General features: G+C 35.2%; 1 protein-coding gene across 3 annotated transcripts in view; it reads left to right on the top strand.

Moving 5' to 3' along the window:
• Positions 1-26,611, top strand: part of dpyda.1 (dihydropyrimidine dehydrogenase a, tandem duplicate 1) — a 189,784-nt gene that overhangs the window by 140,214 nt on the left and 22,959 nt on the right. For all 3 annotated transcript variants that reach the window (XM_058765966.1, XM_058765964.1, XM_058765965.1), the window contains one exon: positions 20,582-20,724. In XM_058765966.1, coding sequence (XP_058621949.1) covers positions 20,582-20,724 — 143 coding nt within the window. The remainder of the gene's footprint in view (positions 1-20,581; positions 20,725-26,611) is intronic.

The raw sequence follows: 26,611 nt of genomic DNA, 5'->3' as shown, positions 1-26,611 counted from the left end.
CAGTATAAGAAATCTCTGAAGGACTTCCACATTTATGCTCCGTTTCCAAACAGTTAAAATTACAAATAAATGCATACTCTGAAAGCGCTCCACAAGACATGTGTGATTATATTACTGGATGCTCGAAATTGAATGGGAGAATGCACATTAAACAGCTTATAGTACAGGTCAGTTAATCGCCATTCTAATATAATGCGCTGCTGCTCTGTAACGCGCACACACATAGACTTCAGACAGTAGCGCGTACATCGCAGGCAGATCGCGAGTGCACAGAATCGTTCAGCGTGGAAATGTATTGTCAACGCTGTTCTGCGATTTCTCAGTAAAATAGCTTAGAAACTGAAAAGTTCAAGCATATATTTCTTATTAACTATATCCCACAGCTTCATTACTAGTAGAGAGTAGCTGCCAGGTAGAATTAATTCACACACACAATCGCTCTCACTAATGCATTCATATGAATGTAATCTTTACTGTGCAACTTTATCTGTATGTGATTTAGAACGAGCAGAAATCTGTGAGAAATATAACGAATATAAAGACAAAAGAACTGATAAAAATTAGCTGTTATAGGAGCAATAGCCATGTGGGCAGCACTGTGTCATATGCCATAGCTGTGCACAAGGTGTCACAGCTCCAGACTTATTTGTTCATTAATTACGTCATCAGTGACTAGTCGACTTCAAATTGACTTTCTTCACATAAAAGTCGACTTTAAAAATCAGAAGTCGTTCAACCCCTAATATATATATATATATATATATATATATATATATATATATATATATGTATGTATGTATATATATATATGTGTGTGTGTGTATATATATATATATATATATATATATATATGTGTGTGTATGTCTTGTCACACTATAATATAATATTTATATATAATTATAATATTTAAAAAGTTATGTATATTACATGAATTATAATATTTGTAATATATACTTTTAAATTAAACACACACACACACATATATACATATATATAATGTATATATGTATATGTATGTGTGTAAATTATTAAATTTATATTTTTTATTGTAATTATAAAAAAAAATATAAACACAATTTTGTACAACCCAAATTCCAGAAATGTTAGGACGTTTTTTAAATTTGAATCAAATGAAAACTAAAAGAATTTCAAATCACATGAGCCAATATTTTATTCACAATAGAACATAGATAACATAACAAATGTTTAAACTGAGAAATTTTACAATTTTTGCACAAAATGAGCTCATTTCAAATTTGATGCCTGCTACAGGTCTCAAAATAGTTGGGACGAGGGCATGTTTACCATGGTGTAGCATCTCCTCTTCTTTTCAAAACAGTTTGAAGACATCTGGGCATCAAGGTTATGAGTTTCTGGAGTTTTGGTGTTGGAATTTGGTCCCATTCTTGCCTGATATAGGTTTCAAGCAGCTGAAGAGTTTGTGGTCGTCTTTGACGTATTTTTCGTATAATGATGCGCCAAATGTTCTCTATAGGTGAAAGATCTGGACTGCAGGAAAGCCAATCCAGCACCCAGACTCTTCTACTATGAAGCCATGCTGTTGTAATAGCTGCGGTATGTGGTTTTGCATTGTCCTGCTGAAATACACAAGGCCTTCCCTGAAATAGACGTCATCTGGAGGGCAGCATATGTTGCTCTAAAACCTTTATATATCTATCAGCGTTCATAGGGCCTTCCAAAACATGCAAGCTGCCCATACCGTATGCACTAATGCACCCCCATACCATCAGAGATGCTGGCTTTTGAACTGAACGCTGATAACAAGCTGGAAGGTCTCCTTCCTCTTTAGCCCGGAGGACATGGTGTCCATGATTTCCAACAAGAATGTCAAATTTGTACTCGTCTGACCATAGAACACTTTTCTACTTTGAAAGTCCATTGTAAATGAGCCTTGGCCCACAGGACACAACGGTGCCTGCAGATGGCACGGTGGATTGTGTTTACCGACAGTGGTTTCTGGAAGTATTCCTGGGCCCATTTAGTAATGTCAATGACAGAATCATGCCGATGAGTGATGCAGTGTCGTCTGAGGGCCCAAAGACTACAGGCATTCAACAAAGGTCTTCGGCCTTGTCCCTTACATACAGAGATTTCTCCAGTTTCTCTTAATCTTTTGATGATGATATGCACTGTAGATTATAAGATTTGCAAAGCCTTTGCAATTTGACGTTGAGCAATGTTGTTTTTAAAGTATTCCACAATCTTTTCACAGATTGGAGAGCCTCTGCCCATCTTTACTTCTGAGAGACTCTGCCTCTCTAAGACATCCCTTTTATAGCTAATCATGTTACAGACCTGATGTCAATTAACTTAATTAGTTGCTAGATGTTCTTCCAGCTGAATCTTTTCAAAATGTCTTGCTTTTTCAGCCCTTTGTTGCCCCCGTGCCAACTGTTTTGAGACCTGTAGCAAGCATCAAATTTGAAATGAGCTCATTTAGTGAATAAAAATGTAAAATTGATCTGTTTAAACATTTGTTGTGTTCTCTATTTTCTATTGTGAATAAAATATTGGCTCATGTGATTTGAAAGTCTTTTAGTTTTCATTTTATTCAAATTTTAAAAAACATCCCAACATTTCCGGAATTTGGGTTGTGATTATAAAAAATAGTAACATAATTATAAACATTTGATTTAAAGGTACTAAAAATTTTATAATTATATTATAATTTCATATAATACACAAATATAACATTTTTAAATATTACATTTTAATATTTATTGTTTTATTTCTATGTGTGTGTGTGTGTGTGTGTGAGAGCAAAATAAATATTAATATTACTTTTAATTGCATTACTTTTGTATATATGTGTATATATATAAATACAATTACATTACAATAAATTTAAATAAATACAATTTCTACATTTACTATATATATTAAATGTATATATTCAGCTCTGTAATATATATAATAAAATATAAGTGTGAATTAAAATTATATTATATAACAATTTATCAGTTATTAATGTTTAATATTTGCTATAATAATATTCAATATATATTATATTTTTATAATGTATATATTAAAACTATTATATGCATATAACATTTTTAACATTTTATATAACTTATTTTTATTTCTTGGTTTAAAAAGTTTTGAATCCCAGATTGGGATCTCTGACTTTTAGACCTCACTGTATGAACTCTCTCATCTCCAGTGAAGTATGTAGTTTCAGTGAATGGTATCTGAAATGGCTTGCGACTGCTGAACTATAATTGCTTTAGCCGGGTACTGTTTCCGTTCCTCTGCAGTGCTGCGCTCTTGTCTGGTTCTGCTGCTGATCATGGGTAGATGAGTCTGGACAGAACCAGCAGGCACGTCTAGTTCGTAATGTATTGTAGTCCTTCAGGATGTTCCCAGATAACCTCTCTATCATCTGAAGAATTACAGTGCGAATATTTTGTTTTATGAGTGTGTGGCAAGAGCTTTCAGGAAAGCGTTTTCATCCTTGGTGTTGAGCGTCAACAGAGAGCTTTGAATAGCGGTCCTCTGGTTGCCATGGTGTATTGACGTTCTCCGCCGCCGTACGGCTCTCTATGAAGACATTAGACAGATGTGTCTTCAAAAGAATAATGTTTTTCCTCACCACACTACGGGGACCACGCTGATGGATTTCACACTGATATCCGTCCACTGACATCTGAAGGATCCTGACTGTGACGCTTGCTTTAGAGCATTTCCATTCCATTTATTAGTGCTACTTGCTAAGCTAAGATTCACTTAGTGTTGCTCATGACCTCAGATCATGCTGGTGGAGAGGAGATGCTATCAAGTTTGAGCCGATTTTCACGTTGTGAACCATAAAACATCTAAAAAAATTAATTAGAGGGACAACATCAACAGGGAAATATGTACTTAATGCAAACCAAAAGCAGAATACACCATAATTTATATAAATGAGTCAAAAACTTGTGATAAAGAGCAGCATTCGACAAAATATTCTGCTTTTTTAATAAAAATGCCGCTCTATGAATTATTTTTGAATCTGTTCAAATGACCCGATTCATTAGAATGAATCAAAGTTTCCAACGTAACACATGTGTTCATACTAACAGCAATTTGCACCAACAAAGCAACCAGACAGATATTTAGCATGAAATGTTTGACAATTTCTATCTATTTACTGCATAGCACCTTAGCAAACCCATAGCTACTCATAACTACCTAAGGCTACGTTTACACTAGTGCATTTTTGTTCTAAAACACATAACTTTTGCTATGGTTATGCCTGTCATTTACACTACTCATTTTCAACCTTTGAAAACGGAGACTTTTGAAAACGCTGCAGACCCCCGTTTTAGTTTGAAAACTCCGGGATTGCGTTTCAGTGTAACGGACTAAAACGGACACTTTTGAAAATGATGGCGTGGCTGCCCTCATTCGCTCAGCATATCCTTGACAACCGTTTAAACAATAACATCATGCTCATTAGCCCCTTTCACACATACAGACTATACTGAAAATTACTGGTAAATTGCTGTAAAGAGATCATATGTGAACAGGACCTTTTAAAAAATACTGGTAAATTCTTTCCGGCAATTTACCGGCTCTGGGCCAATCATGACATTTTCATACACCATCATCTTTTATTTCATGGAAACATGCCGATAATAGTCTCATTAAGTGTTGTGCATTCACTATTTTTTATTTTTTTTTTATTTTTTATTTATTTATTTTATTTTTTATTATTTTATTTTGGAAATGTCCAATTTTTTTTTTTTTTTCCCTTAGCTTGCTTTTATTTTATTTTATTTTTAAATTAAAATCCCTAACAGTATTATATCTTATCGTATGGTATCATAGCGAATCGTATCTTATCGTATTTTCTGAACAACATGTCAAATTCTAATTTATTCATTATTGTTTTTTATTTATTGTTTTTTCCTCTTTTATTTCAGAGAAACATTCTGATAACAGTATGATCAAGTGTCAAGTGTCGTGCATTCACCATAGCATGATGTTTTGTGCCTTATGTTCTCTCTCTCTCTCTCTCTCTCTCTCTCTTACACACACACACCTCTCTTCTGGGATATATTCTCAGACCAGCGGTGTGTTCATTCCCTTCCTCAATAATTCATGTGAATGCAGTTGTTCTCTGTACTGTATCACTGTGCTGTTGCATAGTTAATGCCATTTATGAGGCCTTTTTTTCATTGTATGTATGTGCGTGTTTGTTTGTGTGTGTGTGTGTGTTTAGACAGATTGACAAGGGCTAGAGTCTTTCTTATCTACTGGCCTTCTCTGTCCACACCTCTCTTTCTACCTCTTTCTCACACAATCCTGAAAATCAGGAAAAGGGTGCATTGGTTTGGAGACAGAAACAGGGCTAGCTGAGATGGAACATTAAAAATTAATCGTAAAACTATTGCAGCAGTATTTTATGTAAGCAGAACTACTCAATGTCATCTTTTCCCCATTTAAGCTGTGGCAGTTTGCAACTTGGTGACATCCCTCAGGAGCGGAGCCGGCCCGGCCTGCAAGGGTCTCCCCGGCTCCACCCACCAAACATCTATCACCCTCCGCTCTGCCTGCAGGCCTGCGAGCTGCCAGCGCTGACGCTGCCAACAGCCTGGAAACAAATATACCTATGATGTACTGTTGTTCACCAGGGCTTTAGCCGCAGTGCTTCATTTTAAAGGGGACGTCTCATGGAAAAAAACTAATTTGCTGTTATGGAAACAGTTTGAGGTTCTATGCAGACAAAATCTGTCAGCTCCAAACTGTTTCTGCACAACCAGGAGCTCATTAACATACACTCTCAGAAAAAAAAAAGGTACATAAGCTGTTACAGGGGCGGGACCCTTTCAGAAGGTACATCTTTGTACCTTATTTATCCCTAAAGGGTGCATACAAGTGCCTTAGAGGTACATATTAGTAACTAAATGGTATATATTTGTGCCTTTTGAAAAGATAGATGTGCATGACCACCAGTGTTGCCAGACTGGAAATGTCCAAGTATCGTACCAGAAGCTCAAAATTATCATATTTGGAAGAAAATTATCATACACTAGTCAAATGTACAGAATACAGCTATTTATCTACCAACAACTTTTTGACATGACCTGCAAATTACCACAGTAGATAAATAACTAGGTGTACTTCAGTGGGAAGGTCCAAACCTCTGAATCGCTGTCATCGGAAGCATGCGTGTTAATTTTTAATGTAATCAATTTTTAATTTAATCAATTTGTTTTTCATTATTGATCGTGCATCGTACAGAGGTCAAAATTATCATACAAATACGATAATTATCGTACGTCTGGCAACACTGATGACCACCCACGAAAAGGTTGTTCATGGTCAGTCTGGTGACTAAGAACTCTCTCTATATATATATGAATGAGAGTTCAAACAGCTAATTGTCCTTCCACAACTGTTGTTCTCTCCGTAAAAATCCACCAACATGTTTGTTTAGATCTGTGTTGGACTGTTTTCACTTGTAAACGATTCTTGATCTATGCATATTTCTCTCCTGATTTTTTTTACTGGAGAAAGCAGTATTATCGAGAGAGGAATTTTAGCTGGAAGCAACGGTTTGAAGTAAAAATGTCTTAATGGTGAATTTGTTTGTTACAAACACAGCTTTTTGCTTCACACAAGACATTAATTGATGGACTGGAATGGTGTGGATTACTTGTGGATTGTTGTGATAATAATATATTATATATATTTTTATCAGCTGTTTGGACTCTCATTCTGACGGCACCCATTCACTGCTGAGGATCCATTGGTGAGAAAGTGACAATAGCATGGCATTATATGTTAGAAGTGGAAACATAAAAGCTCTAAATATTATGAAGCAGTCAGCTTGTATCATCAGGGAAAATTTTGTGTGTGTGGGAGAGCTGTATTGTTGATCTAAGCGAGTAAGTTAGCAGAAAGTGATTTTATATGTTGTCATTTTGTTGTACCTGCAGCGAAGACCTCAAAGTGTAAGATCAGACTTAAGCTTCAGGATGAAGAGCTGCGGTTCGCATGCTGTTTCTGAGCTCAATAACCACCTCTTATCTGTAGTGATTGTAGTTATTTAACCCATTTGAGTAAACACACTATGTCCTCAAAGGAAGAGACACACATACACACTTCATACGCAGAGTATCAGTCTCGTGTGTGTGTGTGTTCACAGCTGATAGTGATCATATACCTGTGAGATCACAGGCTCTGACTTTTATTTCACAGACATCTCACCACACTTCTCAAGCGCAACACACACTCCCACGCAAAACCCACAAACTAACACTCTCACATTTACATTTAGTGGTTGTCTGACAGAAAATACTGCTTTTTTGAAGTGCAGTTCTGTATAAATAGACATGGAAAACTAATCTACTTCAAGAAAGCATGTTTCATTTTTTTTGTCCGACTGAATGGATGGCAAAGACAAATGATGCTTTAGAAAAACAAACACCGTACTGAAAACCACCAAACTTAGAGAAAGCCAGCATAAAATATTTATCCAAAATTCTGTTTCTCTACTTCTCAGACAAAACATAGGCCTTGTTAGTGTAGTATTGTACAGTTCAGTGGAGTGTATTACAGTACAGTGCTAGCATACGACAGGAATATTTGTGTTACTGCAGTATGTTGGTACTTGAATTCAATATGGTATAGGGTCAGTTATAGTTCAGTGTAGTACTAGTTTAGATTTATTGTTTGTGTTCATGAGTATATGAGTATAGCTTTCCTGCTCATTAATGAGTTCAAATACAGTCAAGCTTGATTTGATTTGATTTTAGAACCATGTGTGAGTGTTTTTGTTTAAAAAAGAAATAAAGAAAAAAAAGCTTACAATTGTTTTGTTTTAGAGACGTGAGAGTGTTCAATTTGTTTATTCATTAGTTTGCTTTATTTTATCTTATTATTTTATTGTTTTATATTATGTTAGAATGTGCTTTTGTTTCGTTTTTTGCACGTTTTTCGATTGTTTTCCATTATTACTTAGTTTGCTTTTATTTTATCTTATTATTTTATAATTTTATTTTAGAACCATGTGTGTGTTTAGTTATTTTTTAGCTTTCTTTTGTTTTGTTTTGTTTTTGTTCATGTGTCTACTTATTGCTGCACCTCGTTTGTATATTTTTCTTAACAAATAATCGGATTAATAATTTAGCATATCGTGTCAGCATCATAATTTATTCAATTAACATTTTTAATTGGAAAACCTATTTGAAAGCCCTAACAGTATAGTATAGTACAGTATAGAATAGAATAGTGTAATATTTTATATTCCCACACAGCCCAAAAAAAAAAAAAAACCCATAAAAATAAGTTATGTTGGACTAAAAAAATGGAAGGCCTCGTCCTTTGGTCCTGTTGACCTACCTAAACTAAAGTTATAAAAATAGCCTCACTTTTTGCAACTCAAATTTTCCATTTAATGGATTTTAGATTCACTCCAGCGTGTCTGTATGTGGCTTGTAGCGACTGACAATTAAAAGTGCTCTGGGAGGTTCCTTTCAATAGCTGAGCGGAGCGCTGAGACGTGTGTGTGTTTGTGTGAGTATTGACCTTCCTGAGAGTGCATTAGCACAGTGTCATGGAGTGGGTGGAATCAGGGCCCCTTTGAGAGCTGCAGAATGTGGCCATGGATGTGTTTGCCTGTCTGCCTCCCATTTTCAGAGAGAGAGAGAGAATGTAGTGCTCTGTTGTTCCCATGAGAGACCCTCACTGTGTCAGTTATGCCCCTCTACTTCTTTTCCTCTTCTTTAAAGGTATAGTTCACCCAAAAATGAATACTCTATCATTGTTTACTCATCCGGGTGTTGTTGCAAACATGTGTGACTTCTGTGGGGAAAAAAATAAATAAAATACAGGATATCCTGGCAACTCTTTCCACTATAATGAATAAGTAAGTGAATGATGACTGAGGCTGCATGGCAAGCTTCAAAATGACAAAAAGTGCAATTAGCAGACGCATTTTTATGTTGTTGTTCACTGAAGAGCTGTTTATGAGAGTTCTTGTGAGAAGTGGGAATGTCTGATTTGTGAACAAATCATTCTTTTGAGTCAGATCTGTTGCCAATTCAGTCTGAATGATTTCTTAATGAATCTGTTTGATTTGGATTCTCCACTTCAGCTCAGTGACTGAATGATTCAAAATGACTCGAAGCAGTTAGCATAGATTATTAGTGAATATTACTATTCAGCATGTTTTTCACACAAAATTAATATGACTTCAGAAGGATTATCGTACAAGTCATGGGTTTAAAACCTTTAGGGTCCCTTTGTGTCATTTTGGATCCTGACAGTTTTAATTCACTATTTAAAAAAGCTTTTCTAAATGAAAAAAATAAGTAATTGCTTTCAATTCTGATATAAACTTGCAATTGTGAATTATAAAGTCAGAATTTTGTGATATAAACTCGCATTTGCGAGTTTGAACGTCTGAATTGTGTGATATAAACTCACAATTGTAAGAAAATGTCAGATTTTTTTTTTTTTCCTCAGAACTGGACTTTATATAACTTTCAGTTACGAGTTTGAATCTCACAATTCTGAAAAAAGTCAGATTCGCTTGATATAAACTTGCAGTTGTAGGAAAAAATCAGAACTGCTATATATACACTTAGAATTACAAGCAAAAGTCAGAATTGTGAGATTTAAAAAAAGTCGCAATTTACCTTTTTTTTTTTTTTTTTTAATCCTATGGTGGAAAACACCTTCCATATATTTGCCCATAAAGTGTTTCTTTTTAGTTTATGTCTGACAATTCAGCATTTTTTTTTTAGCATTTATACGAAAAAAGTTTGAATTGAAAGATGTTAACTTGCGAGAAAGAAAAAATATATATAAAATAAAAAGGTGCAATTTTTTATTTTGTAGCAGAAAAAATATTTATTTTGTGTATACTCAGAATTCTGAGGAAAAAAGTCAAAATTGCAAGTTATAAACCCGCAATTTTTAGAAAAAAATGTCCAAACTGAGATAAAAAGTCGCAATTGTTTAAACTTTAATACTTTTACTACAGTGAAAAGAGTGGATTCTTCAAAAATATTTATGCTCCACCGAAGAAAGAAAATCATATGGATTTGAAAGAGTGAATAACAGATTTATGTATGAACTATTCCTTTAACGTTTTATTTATCACTAAGAATTCATTTCTTCAACCCTCAGAGAAACACACCTGTGCAGCACTTTCTAACCCCTGGAGCTCCAATCTCACCTCATCTTTTCCCAACATACCCATAATGCCACATTCTATGTGCTTGTTGTGGTGATCGTCATGCTGAAGGTAACAGAAGCGTGATCTTTCTGTAATGACAGTGAGAGAACGCCGCTCGTCTGTCGGCACGTTTGAGCGCCGCGGTCACCCGCTGTACGTTCAGCCACATTACCATTAAATGCAAAAGCTCACACTCTGAGTACACACAGTTTTCTTTTACTACTTAAACAATCCTCTGAGAGTTTGGGCACAGATGCGGCGCCGCATAAAGAAGAAAAACAGTCCCAGTTCTGAATCTGTGGTTCTCGCTCAGGTCATAAATGCATCTTTGCTCTTGGGAAATATGTCTAGTTTGTTTACTTGTGTTTTCCTTTTTTCATATTTGCATCTAGCTAGATCAGTGCATACGGAGCGGAGGTGATATGGTTAGGATGCAGGGAGCTCTCGGCTGTTTAATTTGCGGCCTGTCGTGTTGGACAGAACACGGTACAGTAGGTCTGATTAATTAAATTCGCCGGATTTCTCACTGCCGTCAAGATTTCAATTTTATGTTAAATATTCTCTAAAGGGCAGGCCCTTAAATCTTATGGGCGGAGAGCAGCAGTGGGCTGTGAACATAACCATAGGCTAACTGCTAATGATAAGAACACACGGCAGAAGAGGCATCTATAACACACTCACTCACACTCACATTAGATTGTCAGTCACTTCTGTGTCCATCGAGTCAGAGAGAAATGTAGAAATATGAGCTTGAGACTGTGGCGTAAGCTTGTCAGTATTCAGTTTCTAATTGATGTATAAGGTTAATTTAGGTTAATATATTAAATAAAATAAGTAATAATACATGAGAGGTCCCATTTATTTTATATAAAAATAGTAGTATTCTGAAATATTATTACAGTTTTAAACAACTGTTTTCATTTAAAATATAATTTACTATAAAATATAACATTGCTCCAGTCTTCAGTTTCACATGATCCTTCAGAAATCATTCTAATATGCTGATTTTGGTGCATTTCTTATTATTATCCTTTTTTCTTTTTCTTTTTGGATGAGTAGAACATCTTTACTGTCACTTCTGATCCATTTAATGCATCCTTGCTGAATAAAAACTAGTGCTGTTAAATGATTAATCACGATTAATCGCATCCAAAAATAAAAGTTTTTGTTTACATATTATGTCTGTACACTGTGTATATTTATTATGTATATATAAATGCAAACACATGCATGTATATATTTAAGAAAAATATGATTAAAAATATATATTTATATAAAATATAAGAATATAAATGTATATACATGTAAATATTTTCAAAATATATACTGTATGTGTGTGTATTTATATATACGTAATAAATATACACAGTACAAATATATTATGTAAACAAAAACATTTATTTTGGATGTGATTAATCGCGATTAATCATTTGACAGCACTAATAAAACAATTAATGAATTTTTTTTTTTAAACATTTGAACAGTAGCGTATATTAAATATTGCAATACTGGTCTAAAAGTCTGACTTCAAAATCTAATTTAAACCTTAAAATATAGAATATTGAAAACCTTTAAACAAGTAAATGTTATGATGTAGAAACAAAGAAGATTCTTCAATAATTTATTTTTGTCACAAATGTAATCAAATGGCCTCAGACTTTTAGAGCTTTTTTTGGAGTTGTTTTTTTTTTTTTTTTCTGTAATCTATAAATATATCTTCATAGGTGTTGATTTGATTTGCGGTGTGAGTGATTTCAGTGCATGCTTTGTTCTCATTTGCATCATAATTGGATTAGTATTAAATAAGTACGAAATTTAGAACAGGTTACAGTACATGGCTTTGCACGTCTAAAAGTAATAATGAGTAGTTTAAGCGTTAATTACTGCACATCATCCACCCCCATGCCTTACTTGGTTTGTGGGCTGATTTTTATGATTACAAATACCTGCTTTTGATTAGAGGTAACTGTGTATTAACTTGTACCGTAACTTTTCAGGTTTCTGCGACATTATGTTGCTAATATCCAGCTAATAATAAGGGTTGTGTTCTTATTTTAAGTAACCTGTATTGTGTTTGTTGATTCAGACATTCAGTCCATTAATAACTGAAACTGTTGAAGGAATAGTTGTTGAAAATGTACTTGCTCTCAGACCATCCAAGATATAGATGAGTTTGTTTCCTCATCTGGAACAGATGTGGAGGAATGTAGCATTACATCACTGGATCCTCTGCAGTGAATGGGTGCCATCAGAATGAGAGTCCAATCCACATTAATCCACATTTTCAGCTTTTCACTTCACAGAGCAATAATTGATGGACTGGAATGGTGTGGATTATTGTGATGTTTTTATCAGCTGTTTGGACGCCCAATCTGACGGCATCATTCATTGGTGAGCAAGTGATGTAAAGCTACATTTCTCCAAATCTCCAAAAAGCTTTGAAATACCTCAGCCACTGTCTAGAACAGCTAGTGTACCAAGAAGCAAAGGTATGCTTGAACTTTGCACTTGCAGTACTCTAACAACGTGTTTTTTTGTTCGTTTGTTTTTTTGTTTTGTTTTGGGGGTTTTTGTCATTTGCTCATTCATTAATCATTATTTGAGTGAGTTTCTCAGCTGTAGGAGGTGCTGTGCTTTGTCAGTGGTGTTGTGAAAGGACATTTCTGCTGAGGTTGACACACACTTCAAAACATGCTTTGGCCTCAACTGACCACAGACGCCCAGCATGCTGACCAGATCTCTGAATTATGCATCAATCCCTGACCACTAGATAGAAAGCAAAGATACCAGAAACAGCTTCCACTGTTCCCATACAAAAGGCCTTGTATTGTGATTTGTTAAGGAGGCACTCATCCTTTCCATGTTTCTAAACACATTTTGGCTGTTTTTTGATCCATGTTGCGTCATTGTGGCCTGCATTGAGGTAATTTCATATTTTTTGCAGATTGGTGTCAGTTTGGTTTTTCCAGGTTTTTTTAGCGTGTCAGCAGATGTTTTTGAGACGTTGATGGTTTTGTGGCCCCTGCTTTTTTCAGCAGATTCTTGCACGTTACTTTGTTTAATCGGATAATTGTGTAAATGTAATGCCATCATTTCATCAAAGAGAAAAGGTGAACTGATGACATTTTCCCAAATGTCAGAGTTATCTTAAGTCTTTTATTACATCACATTTAAACGAGAACACACGTTCACCGTCTTCTGATGCTATAATTGTATCATGAAATCAGGTATTCATAGAAATTGCTTATTATACTAATGTGACTGTCAGGAAAGACAGCGGCTGGTCCGTTAGGGTGATCAGGTGTGGGTTTTTTGTGGCTACTTATAAACAAACCAGAATAATCATTTTGAATTAGATTATATGATAGGGTGTTGTGGACAGTTGTCAGGGTGTTGCTATTCTGAGTAACATGTTGCTATGTGTGGTCACTATGTAGTCTCAAATGATATTCTGATCCATACACAGCAAAAATAAATAAATAAAATGGAATAAAATAACAATTTTGTCCAGTAAAATATTTTCAATATTTTCAGTTTACTTGTATACATCCCCCAATACAAAAATCTATTAGGTTTTTTTTTGTTTTGAGCCTGGATTTATACATACAACCCCCCTAATAGAAAAACCTAATAGATTTTTGTTTTGTTTTCTATTAAAGATATCTAAATATCTTCAAAACAATGTCAATGTCAACAATGTCAATTATTAATAGTTATTAAAGTTACTTTCAGAGAATATATGTGTGTATTAGTGCTGTCAAATGATTAAAGGGGTCATATGACATTGCTAAAAAGAACATTATTTGCTGTAATGCAATGTGTTTATGTGGTTTAAGGTTAAAAAAACACATTATTTTCCACATACTGTACATTATTGTTGCTCCTCTATGCTCCGCCTTTCTGAAACGCGTCGATTTTTACAAAGCTCATCGTTCTGAGAAGCGAGGTGTGCTCTGATTGGCCAGCTATCCAGTGCGTTGTGATTGACCCAAATACCTCAAGCGTGCAGGACGGAATGTTACGCCTCATCAGACAGATGCTGTGTCCCGGTGCGAAGAGGCAAAAACAATAAAACCCATTATAAACGAGGCATTTGTTGCATCCAGTGGGGACATAATTACTGATTATAATGACTCGTTGCATCGCGCCGCGTAAACATTACCATGTCTGCATTTGTGATCGGAGAAACGACAAACAACAAGTGCTACTCTACACAGCTCAAAACTCGCATTTGAATAGTCAGTGGCAATTTTTTTAAATATGAAAACGTACTTACAGGCTGTGAGTCAGAAGCACCAGACTGTCCTTGCAAAGTAGGAATTGCCCCACTTTATAGAAACAGCCTTTGAGCATAGCTGGCAGGCTACTCTCTCAGGTTTAGGAAATAGTCCTCCGTAAAATGCGCTGCACACTCTCCAATATTTGGATTGAACTGTTCTGGAACAGTGTTGTAAATACAACTTAACCACTGATTTCTAGTTGTGTCCTCTTTTGGAAGCCCAAAGAAAGTAGTTTTGCTTTCACAACGAAACACAGTGTCTCCAGGACATGGTGCCGGCAGCAGCAACAATACTACAGCGAGAATAATAGTACACATTTTCAAAATATATGCTGTATGTGTGTGTATTTATACATACATAAAAATATACACAATACACATATATTGTGTAAAACTTTATTTTGGATGCAATTAATCATGATTAATCGTTTGACAGCACTAGTGTGTGTGTGTGTGTGTGTGTGTGTATATACAGTATATACAGTATATATATATATATATATATATATATATATATATATATATATATATATATGTGTGTATGCATGTATGTATAATAATTTTTTTCCCAAAATATTTTCTATTTATTTAGATATTTTTACCAGACAATGACAAGCAAAGTTGATTAATAGTATAAAGGTTTGAGCGATACTAATAGTAATGCATCACTAGCCTGAGCAAATTCCATTAATTATGGAAATCCGAATATATAGATATGGAAGAGGAATATTTACAGCAAACCCAGTGAAGCTCGGCCGTTCTCTCTGGTGTTCTGTGTGAGCATTACCCATTAGTCATTAACACAGTATGCTAATGATGGGTGTGCGTGTTTGACGTCTCCACCATGCCCTCAAGCTCCTACTTTTCATCTACATTTTCGTCTGTTTCTCCGTGACTTCTAATTCTTCTCACATCTGATTCCACATTTTGGTTTCGTCCGTGAAATACAGATCGGTGAAACCTTCTGCAGCCCTTCTGCGTCAATAACTTATGTTCTTCTGATACAAATGAACAGCTCTTGTATGTTTCCTCAGCTTCAATTACCATTCCCAGCATTCTCTGTCTGAGCGTGTGTGTGTACGCTTGAGGGAGTTAGACAGGATGTTCATTATCATACCATAGGTCAGGTCTGTGTGTATTTCCCTAATTGCCTCTCCTTGTACGTGATTTTTTTTTCTCCTATTGCCTTTCTTCTTCTTCTTGTTTGATGATGCCAAATTCCAGGCCTCGGTGTCCTGTCTGATTTCTCCGTACATCCGTCTGTGCTCGGAATTATTCATTGGGATAGCAGGTGTGACGTGCAGCGTTTTAGTAAGCACCTTGACTGCCCAAAGATGAGAAGCTCTCTCCTTCCCCCTCCATCCGCCAAACACAGACCCTCCAGTGACCTGACAATGGTTTCTGCAAGACAACACACAACATCAATGAGGCTTGTTGTTTCCCAATAAGAAAACGAGGGTCGTGATGAAGTTTGTCGCCATCTGTCAATCTTTCTCCCCCTCCCCTTCTCCTTTTTCATTTCTTTTTACCATCGGAGTCTCATAAAAGCAAATTATTTTTTCCCGTGTTTGTAAACAGTGCCGGGGTGACAGGGGTTCTACCTGTGGAGAGGCTGCAGTCGTTGAGAGTAGCTCATCCATTTCTAATGCAATTAGAGGTGTCAGTATCTCCTCCTGAGAAGCGCTTCCTGCATGGCCACTGAATATGGTTCCTCCTTCCATTTAAATCCCCTGGATTAGATTTGAGTGTCAGCTGGCAGACCTGCTAAGTGTCCCCTGACTAAGTAGACTGGAATGTGTGTCAGTATATTACATGGCTTTTCAAATGTTTTTTATTGGCTTGTGCACAGAATGGTGTTGCAGAAGATAGGCTGCCTGTGTGGACGTCCTCAAATTAATTTTAGAGGAAATTTTTCTTGCACCATAACTATCTCAGATGTTTCTCTGAAAATTTAGAAACACTTTGTAATAATATTCAGTTTGTTATTTAATGAATTTGGTATCATGAACTAACAATGATCATTATTTTTAATACATTTATTAATCAATGGATTCCTTTTTTTTTTTTTTTTCAGTCATGCCATAGAAGAACCATTTTTGATTCCCCAAAAGAACCTTTTAGTGAACAGTTCTTAAAAAGAACCATATTTTCCTAGTGTGAAGAACATTTTTAAAACTAAAGGTTCTTTATTGGCATCGTTGGTTCAATGAAGAACCTTTAACATCCATGAAACGTTTCCATTTTATGAGGAAGCAAAATGGTTCTTCCATGGCATCACAGCAACAAAATATATATATATTTTTAAGATCCTTTATTTTTATATTTTTATGAGTGAGAACCTATGTGAAATGTTGTTCTTCTATGGCATCATGGCAAAAAAAATTATATTTATATATGTAAAATTAATATTTTATATTATATATATATGTTAGTGCTGTCAAAATTAGCCCGTTAACGTATGCGGTTAATTTTTTTCAGTTTAACGCGTTAAAATTGTTTAACGTGTTAAAATTGTTTAACGTGTTAAAATTATTTAACGCCGTTAATGCAGGGGCGGAGCCTAGGGTTGGCCACCCCACTCATAACTGATAATTCTCTCTTTTTTCTTGACAAGAAGTTCATTTATTCAATCGCAGAATGTCTTTACGAGCACATCAAACAGGAGACGTTTCAGATGCGCGCTTCAACTTCACTTCAGCGTCAGGCGCGAGCCAAACGAGCGTGGAAACTGTACTGTGCTTGAAGCGTGCTCTACAATACACGCACAAAGGTCCCGCCGTGTGCATTAGTAGAGACTGAAATGGGTCCGACCTGAAATGGGTCAGAAAAGGTAGAGTTGAGAGAAAATACGATGCGTGTCAGATCCGCGTCATTTTCAGCGACGTCAGCTCTTAAAGAAATAGCAGCCAAAACAACCTAATAACTAGCTGCTGTGATGTCTGTTCATCAATAATAAAAGAAAAAAGAGGAAATCAATAACTTTTATAGTTTTAAGGATTCATCTGTATTTAGTTTAGAATTTAGTGTTTAATAACTTTATTCAATTTCTGTATATTTCTGCTGAGAGGCACAGGTAGATAAATATGACATTTATTATAATGGGTTTATGTGAAGATTGTTTTAAGTTCACTTAAATTAGAAGCTATTTTCAAAGTCTAATGTTAAAATTGATAGCTCTTAATTATAATGTAAAGTTGAATGGCTAGTCAATGGTTAAATATTAGGGGGAAACATTTTTATAGGGAAATCAGTATTAATTGGTATCAGTGATACTGGCCTTCAGTCATAAAAAAGATGCCATTAAACAGATATTAACAATATACTGTCTTTATGTTGTTTGTACATTAATTTGAAGATTAAATGTGAAATTATTGCAATATAAAAGTATATCTAAAAACTTTAATGTTAGGTGGGATTAATTGCGATTAATCGTGATTAATTTCAGAAAAATGTGCGATTAATTCGTAATTTTTTTTAATCAATTGACAGCACAAATACACACATACTGTGTGTGTGTGTGTATGTGTATATATATATATATATATATATATATATATATATATATATAATATAAAATATTAATTTTACACACACATACATAAATTTTACAGTCAGTATCTGATGTGACCACCATTTGCCTCACGCAGTGCAACACATCTCCTTCGCATAGAGTTGATCAGGTTGTTGATTGTGGCCTGTGGAATGTTGGTCCTCTCCTCTTCAATAGCTGTGCGACGTTGCTGGATATTGGCAGGAACTGGAACACGCTGTCGTATACGCTGATCCAGAGCATCCCAAACATGCTCAATGGGTGACATGTCTGGTGAGAATGCTGGCCATGCAAGAACTGGGATGTTTTCAGCTTCCAGGAATTGTGTACAGATCCTTGCAACATGGGGCCGTGCATTATCATGCTGCAACACGAGGTGATGGTCGTGGATGAATGGCACAACAATGGGCCTCAGGATCTCGTCACGGTATCTCTGTGCATTCAAAATGCCATCAATAAAATGCACCTGTGTTCGTTGTCCATAACATACGCCTGCCCATACCATAACCCCACCGCCACCATGGGCCACTCGATCCACAACATCAGCAAACCGCTCACCCACACGACGCCATACACGCTGTCTACCATCTGCCCTGTACAGTGAAAACTGGGATTCATCCGTGAAGAGAACACCTCTCCAAAGTGCCAGACGCCATCGAATGTGAGCATTTTCCCACTCAAGTCGGTTACGACGACGAACTGCAGTCAGGTCGAGACCCCGGTGAGGACGACGAGCATGCAGATGAGCTTCCCTGAGACGGTTTTTGACAGTTTGTGCAGAAATTCTTTGGTTATGCAAACCGATTGTTGCAGCAGCTGTCCGAGTGGCTGGTCTCAGACGATCTTGGAGGTGAAGATGCTGGATGTGGAGGTCCTGGGCTGGTGTGGTTACACGTGGCCTGCGGTTCTGAGGCCGGTTGGATGTACTGCCAAATTCTCTGAAACGCCTTGAGGTGGATGGATTATCTCGGCAAAGGAGAAGTGCTCACTAACACAGATTTAGACAGATTTGTGACAATATTTGAGAGAAATAGGCCTTTTGTGTACATAGAAAAAGTCTTAGATCTTTGAGTTCAGCTCAGGAAAAATGGGGGCAAAAACAAAAGTGTTGCGTTTATAATTTTGTTCAGTGTATATATGTGTTTGTGTGTGTATGTGTGTGTGCGCGTTTTGTGAAAAGTCAGGACATAGATTTGTATAATGACAAAGGTATGACATAGGTATTACAAGGTGAAGGTGACTTTTCAGGACATTGACCCATGTTCCCACTTTTCAAAACGCTTATAAATCATACAGAGTGAGGTTTTTTGGGGGAAAGTTGAAAGGCACAGTCTCCTGTAAGGGGTAGGTTTAGGTGTAGGGTTGGTGTAGTAGGGCAATAGCACAAACAGTAAGTACAATATAAAAACCATTACGTCTATGGAATGTACCCACTTTTCTCAAAAACTAACGTGTGTGTGTGTAAAATTAATATTTTATATTAGAAGCAAATCAGGAGAATTTAACAATTTACTATTTTTGTCATTTAGTAAGAGTATAGAGCAATAAAATGAATGTGAATAGATTAATTTAAAATATGTGGGTGTAAAAAGTCCTAAACCCTACCTAGGAACAATTGCAGTAGATACCTTACATTTAATGAGACATTTTTGAGATTGTATTAAAATCTCTTGACTTTTGATTGCAAATGTTGGCATCTTAGCAAAATTGACCACAGTTTGAAACATTGTTGAGATTTTTAGAAGATCTAAATGAGATATATGTATGAGATTACTCTTTTACTCACAATAAAAGTCTGAGACATTAACGGTCTTAGACTGTTAAAAAGTCTTAGAAGCACATGCTTTCCATTTCATTACTGTCTATAGGAAACAGTTAAGATCCCATTTTTGGATTTTCTTTCCAGTGAGTTATTTTTTTGTGGAAACCAACCTCATTACCATACATAATATCCCTTATTTTATGTTATATAGGATGAATGTGCATCTAATGTTTTTATTTGCTGCTGTTTCACATGTTATGTAATATACATGGAAACACCATTAACTTTACATGCTTCTTCAGAGAAGATGGACTGAGACGGTGTTCCTTTAACGCGAGTCCTCCGTATCATTAATAAGGGTCATTTAGCGTGTGGGAGAGAGTGCTGGCCCGCGCTCTTTGTCTTTAGTGACACCAGCGCCAAATGAGGAGAGACAATGTCTCCCACTGATCAATGAGGGGAAAAAAGGCTGCCAGTGAAATGAAGTTAAATCTAATGTGATAAACGGCCCCGTCTGTCAGCGGGATCAGATCAGAGGTTTTAATTTTATTCAAGACATTGCGGCTCAGGTAAATAAATAAAGGGTGTAATGTAAGGAGGCGCAGCGCTCCCTAGAGAATCTCAGCCTGAAATTTTAGAGGCTGAGACGCCATTTAACAAAGATAATTTATGTCTGCTGTAGACCATCCACCCGAGATCTGAGATCTTCACATTTTATTTTATTTTAGTAAAAAATTTTCAAAAATGGTTGCAGTTGATAACAATAAATTTCTATGCCTTTTTTTTTTGCTTGCATCTGTGCAGGAAATGCCATCCGGCCAATCGCATTGCGAGCAGTATCCGCCATAGCAAAAGCTCTTCCCGGTTTTCCCATTCTGGCCACCGGGGGCATTGATTCTGCAGAATCCGGATTGCAGTTCCTTCATGCAGGTGCCACAGTGTTACAGGTATGTGGTCGAGTATCAGTCCAAGATAATGTGCAATATCAGATCAGGATGTTTAATATTAGCACTTCATTCAAATTAAGCTGAAAATGAGCAAAATGCTGGGTCTAGGGCTGAAAATATTTATATAATATTGATATAAAAAGGCCATAGAAGGCTGTACATGGAGAAAAAAAAAAAGTCAACAATGTTAATTAAGTTTGATAAAATATAAAAAATGTGTATTAAAGCAGTAAAGATGCATTTTGCATGTCTGATTTTTATTTTTAATTGTTTACTTTTATGTGCAAGGTGTATTGCTTTATAATAGCTTTCATTCATATTAAAGAACATTATTATCTTATATAATTATCTTATATAATACAGCTCATTAGACAAACTCATCATCAGAACCTGGAAGAGGTTGCTTGTTGTGTGACGTCACCATAATTAATAATCAATGCAACTCAAGTCAGAATATGTTTGTAGTTTATGACACAATTTGTCACGGTGTGCATTGTGTTTGTGCATTGATACGCTATTACTTTTAATTGGTATTGTCAGCCCTGCATTCGTCTCAGCTGTATACAAAGTTTTAATTAGAAAACTTTGTCCTAAAATGAGATACAGTATAGTTAAGCATAATATTTAGATTGCAGATTGAAAAGTGTTTCTAAACTCTCCACATCATGGCTTGCTTGTGTCTAGGGAGTAATCAAATAGTGAATCTGTATGCAAATTGATCCTGTATCTTTGAATAAATGCATTTACTATTTTTAAGGGTTGATTTAATGTTTCGGTAATGTCTTTCCCTCTCCTACCTGTTCACCGGGAACACTTGGGATCTAAAGAGCTTTTTTGCATTCAGACATTTGTCCTTTGAGTTAATATGAAAATTTAATTACAGAATAACTTGGGCTCTTGATAGAATCATAATGCTTTCAATTACAGATCCGCCGCCTTTAAAAAGCCATAATTTGTATTTCATCTTACACAATATAATCACTATTTGTGATGCTTTTCCTGCTTTAGAGATGTTCCTGCGAGCGATGAAAGGAAATGTGTTTTTGTGTTAATATTTTGGGTTTAGTGGAGGATTAGTGCTGTGAATCGTGGGGTTCGGATCTGGAAGATGAGTTTGCGGAGAATACACACTGTGGCACGCATCCTTTCAAACACATCAAAGCATCTGACTGCTGAGAGACCGCGTGCAAAACGCATCCGTGTGCTTCATCGGCGCCCATCTGATTGCTGCTTCCTCTCCAGATCCTTTGCCATGTTTTATCCTCCAGGATAAAACCTGCTCAGCCGGGCCTGGCTTGGTTTCGTCGAATTCAGGTCAGGCCCGGGTCAATGGAGAACGAAGCACCTTTTGGATAAGCAGAAAGTGAATGCGCTGTAATTCGAACTGTTGCAATCAGCGAGACTTGTAGTGAGAACTGAAGGGACGTGGAAGAAGTGAATGGGAGAATCAGGCTCTTCAAAAGACACCAAGCGTCTCGGTGTAAACACAAACGCTGTAGGCACTCGCGCACTATTGTTTCTAAGCAGACGCATCGATTTGGTGCCGCATCAAAAGTATTCTCCCAAGAACAAATAATATAATGAAGTCCATTCATATCCTATATTGATTTCTCCGGATCGAATAGTGTTGAACCTGTGGAGTTTTGACTTTTCTTGGTTATTGAAGACAGGATATAGGATATGTCCTGATTTGTCCCATTAACTAAGAGAATTGCGAAACCGTAAAGATAATCGTGTAGAGCTTGGGTGATACCTGCAGTCTTTCGGCTTTAAATTTCTCTAAAAGTCAAGCGAATGTGTGCAGAAAAGACAAATCATTCCATTCAAATGATGCATGGGATCCTGGAGAACAGTAGATTCTTTATTAAAATCATAACTCAGAGTTCTACACAGAGACATTCTACACGGGTCGTGGATGTCGCATTAACGCAGTGTCTGTGGCTCAGATTCGCATTGAGAAAATTGAGAGTAGCATTGGGAGATTGAGATGTTTATTTTAGCAAATCAGTTCATCAGGACGGTTCATTCTTGAAAGTACTTATTTAATCAGCCTGGTTTTATAATTGAGTGATTTAAAAATGTTTTGCAGATGGGCCGAATCATTTAAGAGAATTGGTTTAAATGAATGATTCATTTGATTCATTTACTTCACTAAGATTTAACACATATTTGGATTACAAAAAATTGATCTATAACAGAGTTATTATAGTTAACTAAAACTAAAACTGAAATTAAAACCATTAAAAAAAGTTACTTATTTTATTTCTGTTGTGAAGGCAATATTTCTTATTTTAGTTTAAATAGCTAAATTAAAAGCATTATAAAAGCAAAACATTTTGTTACTTGAAATAAAATAAAGGTTAGCTGAAAATAAATAAATCAAATATTTGTTACATGATATTTTATTTCCATTGTCAAGGCAATATTTCTCATTTTAGTTTAACTTGAGTTTAACTAAAATCATAAACAAAATTGTTAACTGAAATAAAATCTTTAAAAACAACTTTTTATTGTAACTTATTTTATTTTCATTGTCAAGGCAACATTTCTCATTGTAATTTAACTTGATGTACTAAAATAAACTAAAACTTAAATAATAAAAAGTATATTGAAAATGACTAAAAATGACAAAAGTACATAATACAATTAATAAAACTTTAACAAAAATTAATATTAAAACAGAAAATATAAAAACTGATTTGAAATATTAACAAAATAATAGTATCTCAGTGATACTAAAATAACACTGTGACTGATCTGTACCAAACTTCAAGTTTAGATCATTTTAGTTTTAAATATGTGTTATTTTTAAACAACCAAAATAAAATGTTTCAGAGACAGTATCTACATTGTTGGTTTTCTGTAAGTATTTATTTTTTTTGGAATGTTTAATTTAGTTTTAAAATAACATTTAAATAAAACATTTAAAAGTTTTTGTGTTTATAGTATGCAAGTTTATATTTAGTGATATTGGACCCAAAATTGTATTTAAAAAAAACAAAAAAACAATTATATATAATTTACTCAGTATCATGTCATCCAAAACCTGTATAACTTTTTTTTTTTTTTTTGCAGAAGAAAAAATATTTTATTTTCAAGAATGTTAAGGTCCAAATAACATTAAAGCTAAAAACCAATGAGATACTTAAATAAAAAACAAACAAAACAAAAAAAAACAATCTTTTGTGTATGTGTGTTCAACAGAACAAAGTCATATAGTTTGGAACAACAAGAGGGTGAGTAAATATGAAGAAATTTCTTTAAAAGCAAGCTTGATTCTGTCTTGATTCACATTACATAGCATCATTTGACAAACCAGGCGAGCTGATAACCTACATCGCTGAAACGTTACCGGGTTTCTGCGAGCCCATGTACTTTATTCTACCGCAGCTAATGTGATCTGCTTGTCGATCGATACTCTTTAGTTGATTCATTACCGAATACATTGCTTTGCAATCACCCTGTAGGGGATCCGGGGCTCCTCATGGTGCCGTATTGACTTTCATGTGTGCTAGTGTAAAAGTAACCCACCTGTGTTTAGCGCCTGTTATTATTCCAGAAAAAAAGACAAAGATCTTGGAATACTGCTAGCTTAAGAAAAACCGTAACACAGTCAAATGACTTTCATTTACTGAAGCAATGATGTCAAACGTTCACACTCACGGTGTTGTTGTAAAGTATAATGTCTGCTGCTTTAATAAGATTGGGCTGTTATGATAGATTTCTGCCTGTCATAATGAGACAGTAAAATAGCTACATTTAGTGGCAGCTGTAGGAGATCAGGACAGCGTTTTCATAGGGAGGTCTTTGGGGGCAATGGAGCAATATTTCACTAATGGCAGAGCTGGTTCAATCTTAATGATCCACACTGTAATTTGGGTCCTTCCCGGTGCATGTAAACAGTTGCGAGCTGCAATAAAGAGACCGTCATCAAGTAGTAAAAATGACTTGTGGCCCAGAAAGCATCAGGATTTTGTAATTTCGTTTCAAACTGCTAAATGTTTCCGTAGAGAGGGGTGAAAAACAAAAGATTTGTCGACAACACAAAGCGAGGTTTTAACAAGCAATGTGGTTAGAATCTGCCCCAGAAAGCACAAAACGCTTGTACACTGTTACTTTTGGTTGCAGTTAGGTTACATTACATTAACATCTTAGATTAGTGATTTTTATTTATTTTTTTACATTTTGTAACCATAACATAATGTGCAGTTTTACACATTAGGATTATTTTAGGGCAATCTTTTATATCTTTTTAGTGGCAGATAAGTCTTCTTTTTATATAACCAAAATAAAATTCCATGTAATTTTTTAAACGTATTTAACCAGACACATGCAGTTTATGTATTTAGATAATTTTAGGTAAATTTTTTGATCATTTTAGTTGCTAATATGTCTTCTTTTTATACAACCAAAATAAAATGTTATGGAAACATTGATAAAATCTTACCTTGTTGGTTTTCTTTAAGTAGCCTCATAACATCAATATAATATCTAATGTCACAAACCTCTGACCAAATATTTTTTTAAATGTTTTATTTAGTTGTAAAATAATATATATTATTTAAATTAAACATTTAAAAATAGAGAGTTTGTGTTTATAAAACGGCCCAGAAAGCATAATGATTTTGTAATTTTGGTTCAAATTGCTTGACGTTACTAAAGAAAATGGTGAAAAACTAAATATTTGTCAACAACACAAATCGATCTTTTATTGAGCAGCATTGTTGGAATCTGTCCAAGAAAGCACAAAACGGTTTTCAATGTTGCTATTTGCTATTTGCAGTTAAATTACATTACAGTTTAATATCCTAGATTTAAAAAAAAAAAAAAAAAAATCCAAATTGTAAACAGAACATTACAGAGCAATACAGTTTATGTATTTGAAAACAAAAAATGGCAAGTATAAAAACTGCTACTTGAAGAAAAATTTAATTTATTTGCAGTACAACTTTATTTGTATACAACCTAAAATAAACTTAACAGGTTTCACAACATATCCAACATTTTTAAGTACCATGTGTTTAAAAAAAAAAAAAAAATCACACTAAACTGCAATGTTTGCGGTATTTATTTGTTTTAAAAATAACCAGCTTCACATCAACATTAAAAAGTAGTGACAATTGTTATTTGTTGACAGAATGTATTTTTATGCTGATAATACAAAGCCATATTGCAACGTTTTGTTTTTGTTTCGTGTTATTTGTTTTGTTTTGTTTTGTTTTGTTTCATTTTGTGATGTTTTGTTTTGTTTCATTTCGTGTTGTTTTGTTTTGTTTTAAATCTTCTTTTGTGTTCTGCTGAAGAAAGTAAGCCATATAGGTGGAACTAAATAAGGGTGAGTAAATGGTGACAGAATTTTAATTTTTGGGGTAAACTATCCCTTTTAAATTCACAAATGTTTCCATCTATGTCACTACACTACACTACACTACACACACACACACAAAACAAACAGAAGAATCACTGCTTATATCCATGGACAAAAGGGTAAAGGTTACACCCTCTTGTTAGACTTCAAACTAGACTGTATTGACTAAATATAGTCTCCTGGTTCAGTGGCTTGTGAAACGTATTTACTTCCAGTGACTTCTATAAAGATACTGTCTTTTACCTGAAGCGCTAGACAAAATATCAGTTGCTCGTATTTTCCCGGTGTGTTGGTCAATCTGTGCGTATCAAAAAGGACAAGAGCTTCATGCATAGTCATTGTAACATTTGGATGCCAAACCGAATCTCTTTGGGGGTGGAGATGGCGCACGGCTAAATGCCAAGATTTTATTGCGGGAAATAAAAGAGCAGATAGAAAAAGAGGAGCGAGAGAGAGAGCAAGATGAGGGTAGAGGGAGATGGAAAGAGCAGGAGCACCGAATCTAAAAGCGTCTGAGAT

Source organism: Onychostoma macrolepis, chromosome 24, assembly GCF_012432095.1.
Source record: "Onychostoma macrolepis isolate SWU-2019 chromosome 24, ASM1243209v1, whole genome shotgun sequence".
Classification (NCBI taxonomy): Eukaryota; Metazoa; Chordata; class Actinopteri; order Cypriniformes; family Cyprinidae; genus Onychostoma; species Onychostoma macrolepis.
The sequence above is the reverse complement of the archived record's forward strand: the minus strand, read 5'-3'. Positions and strand labels throughout refer to the sequence as shown.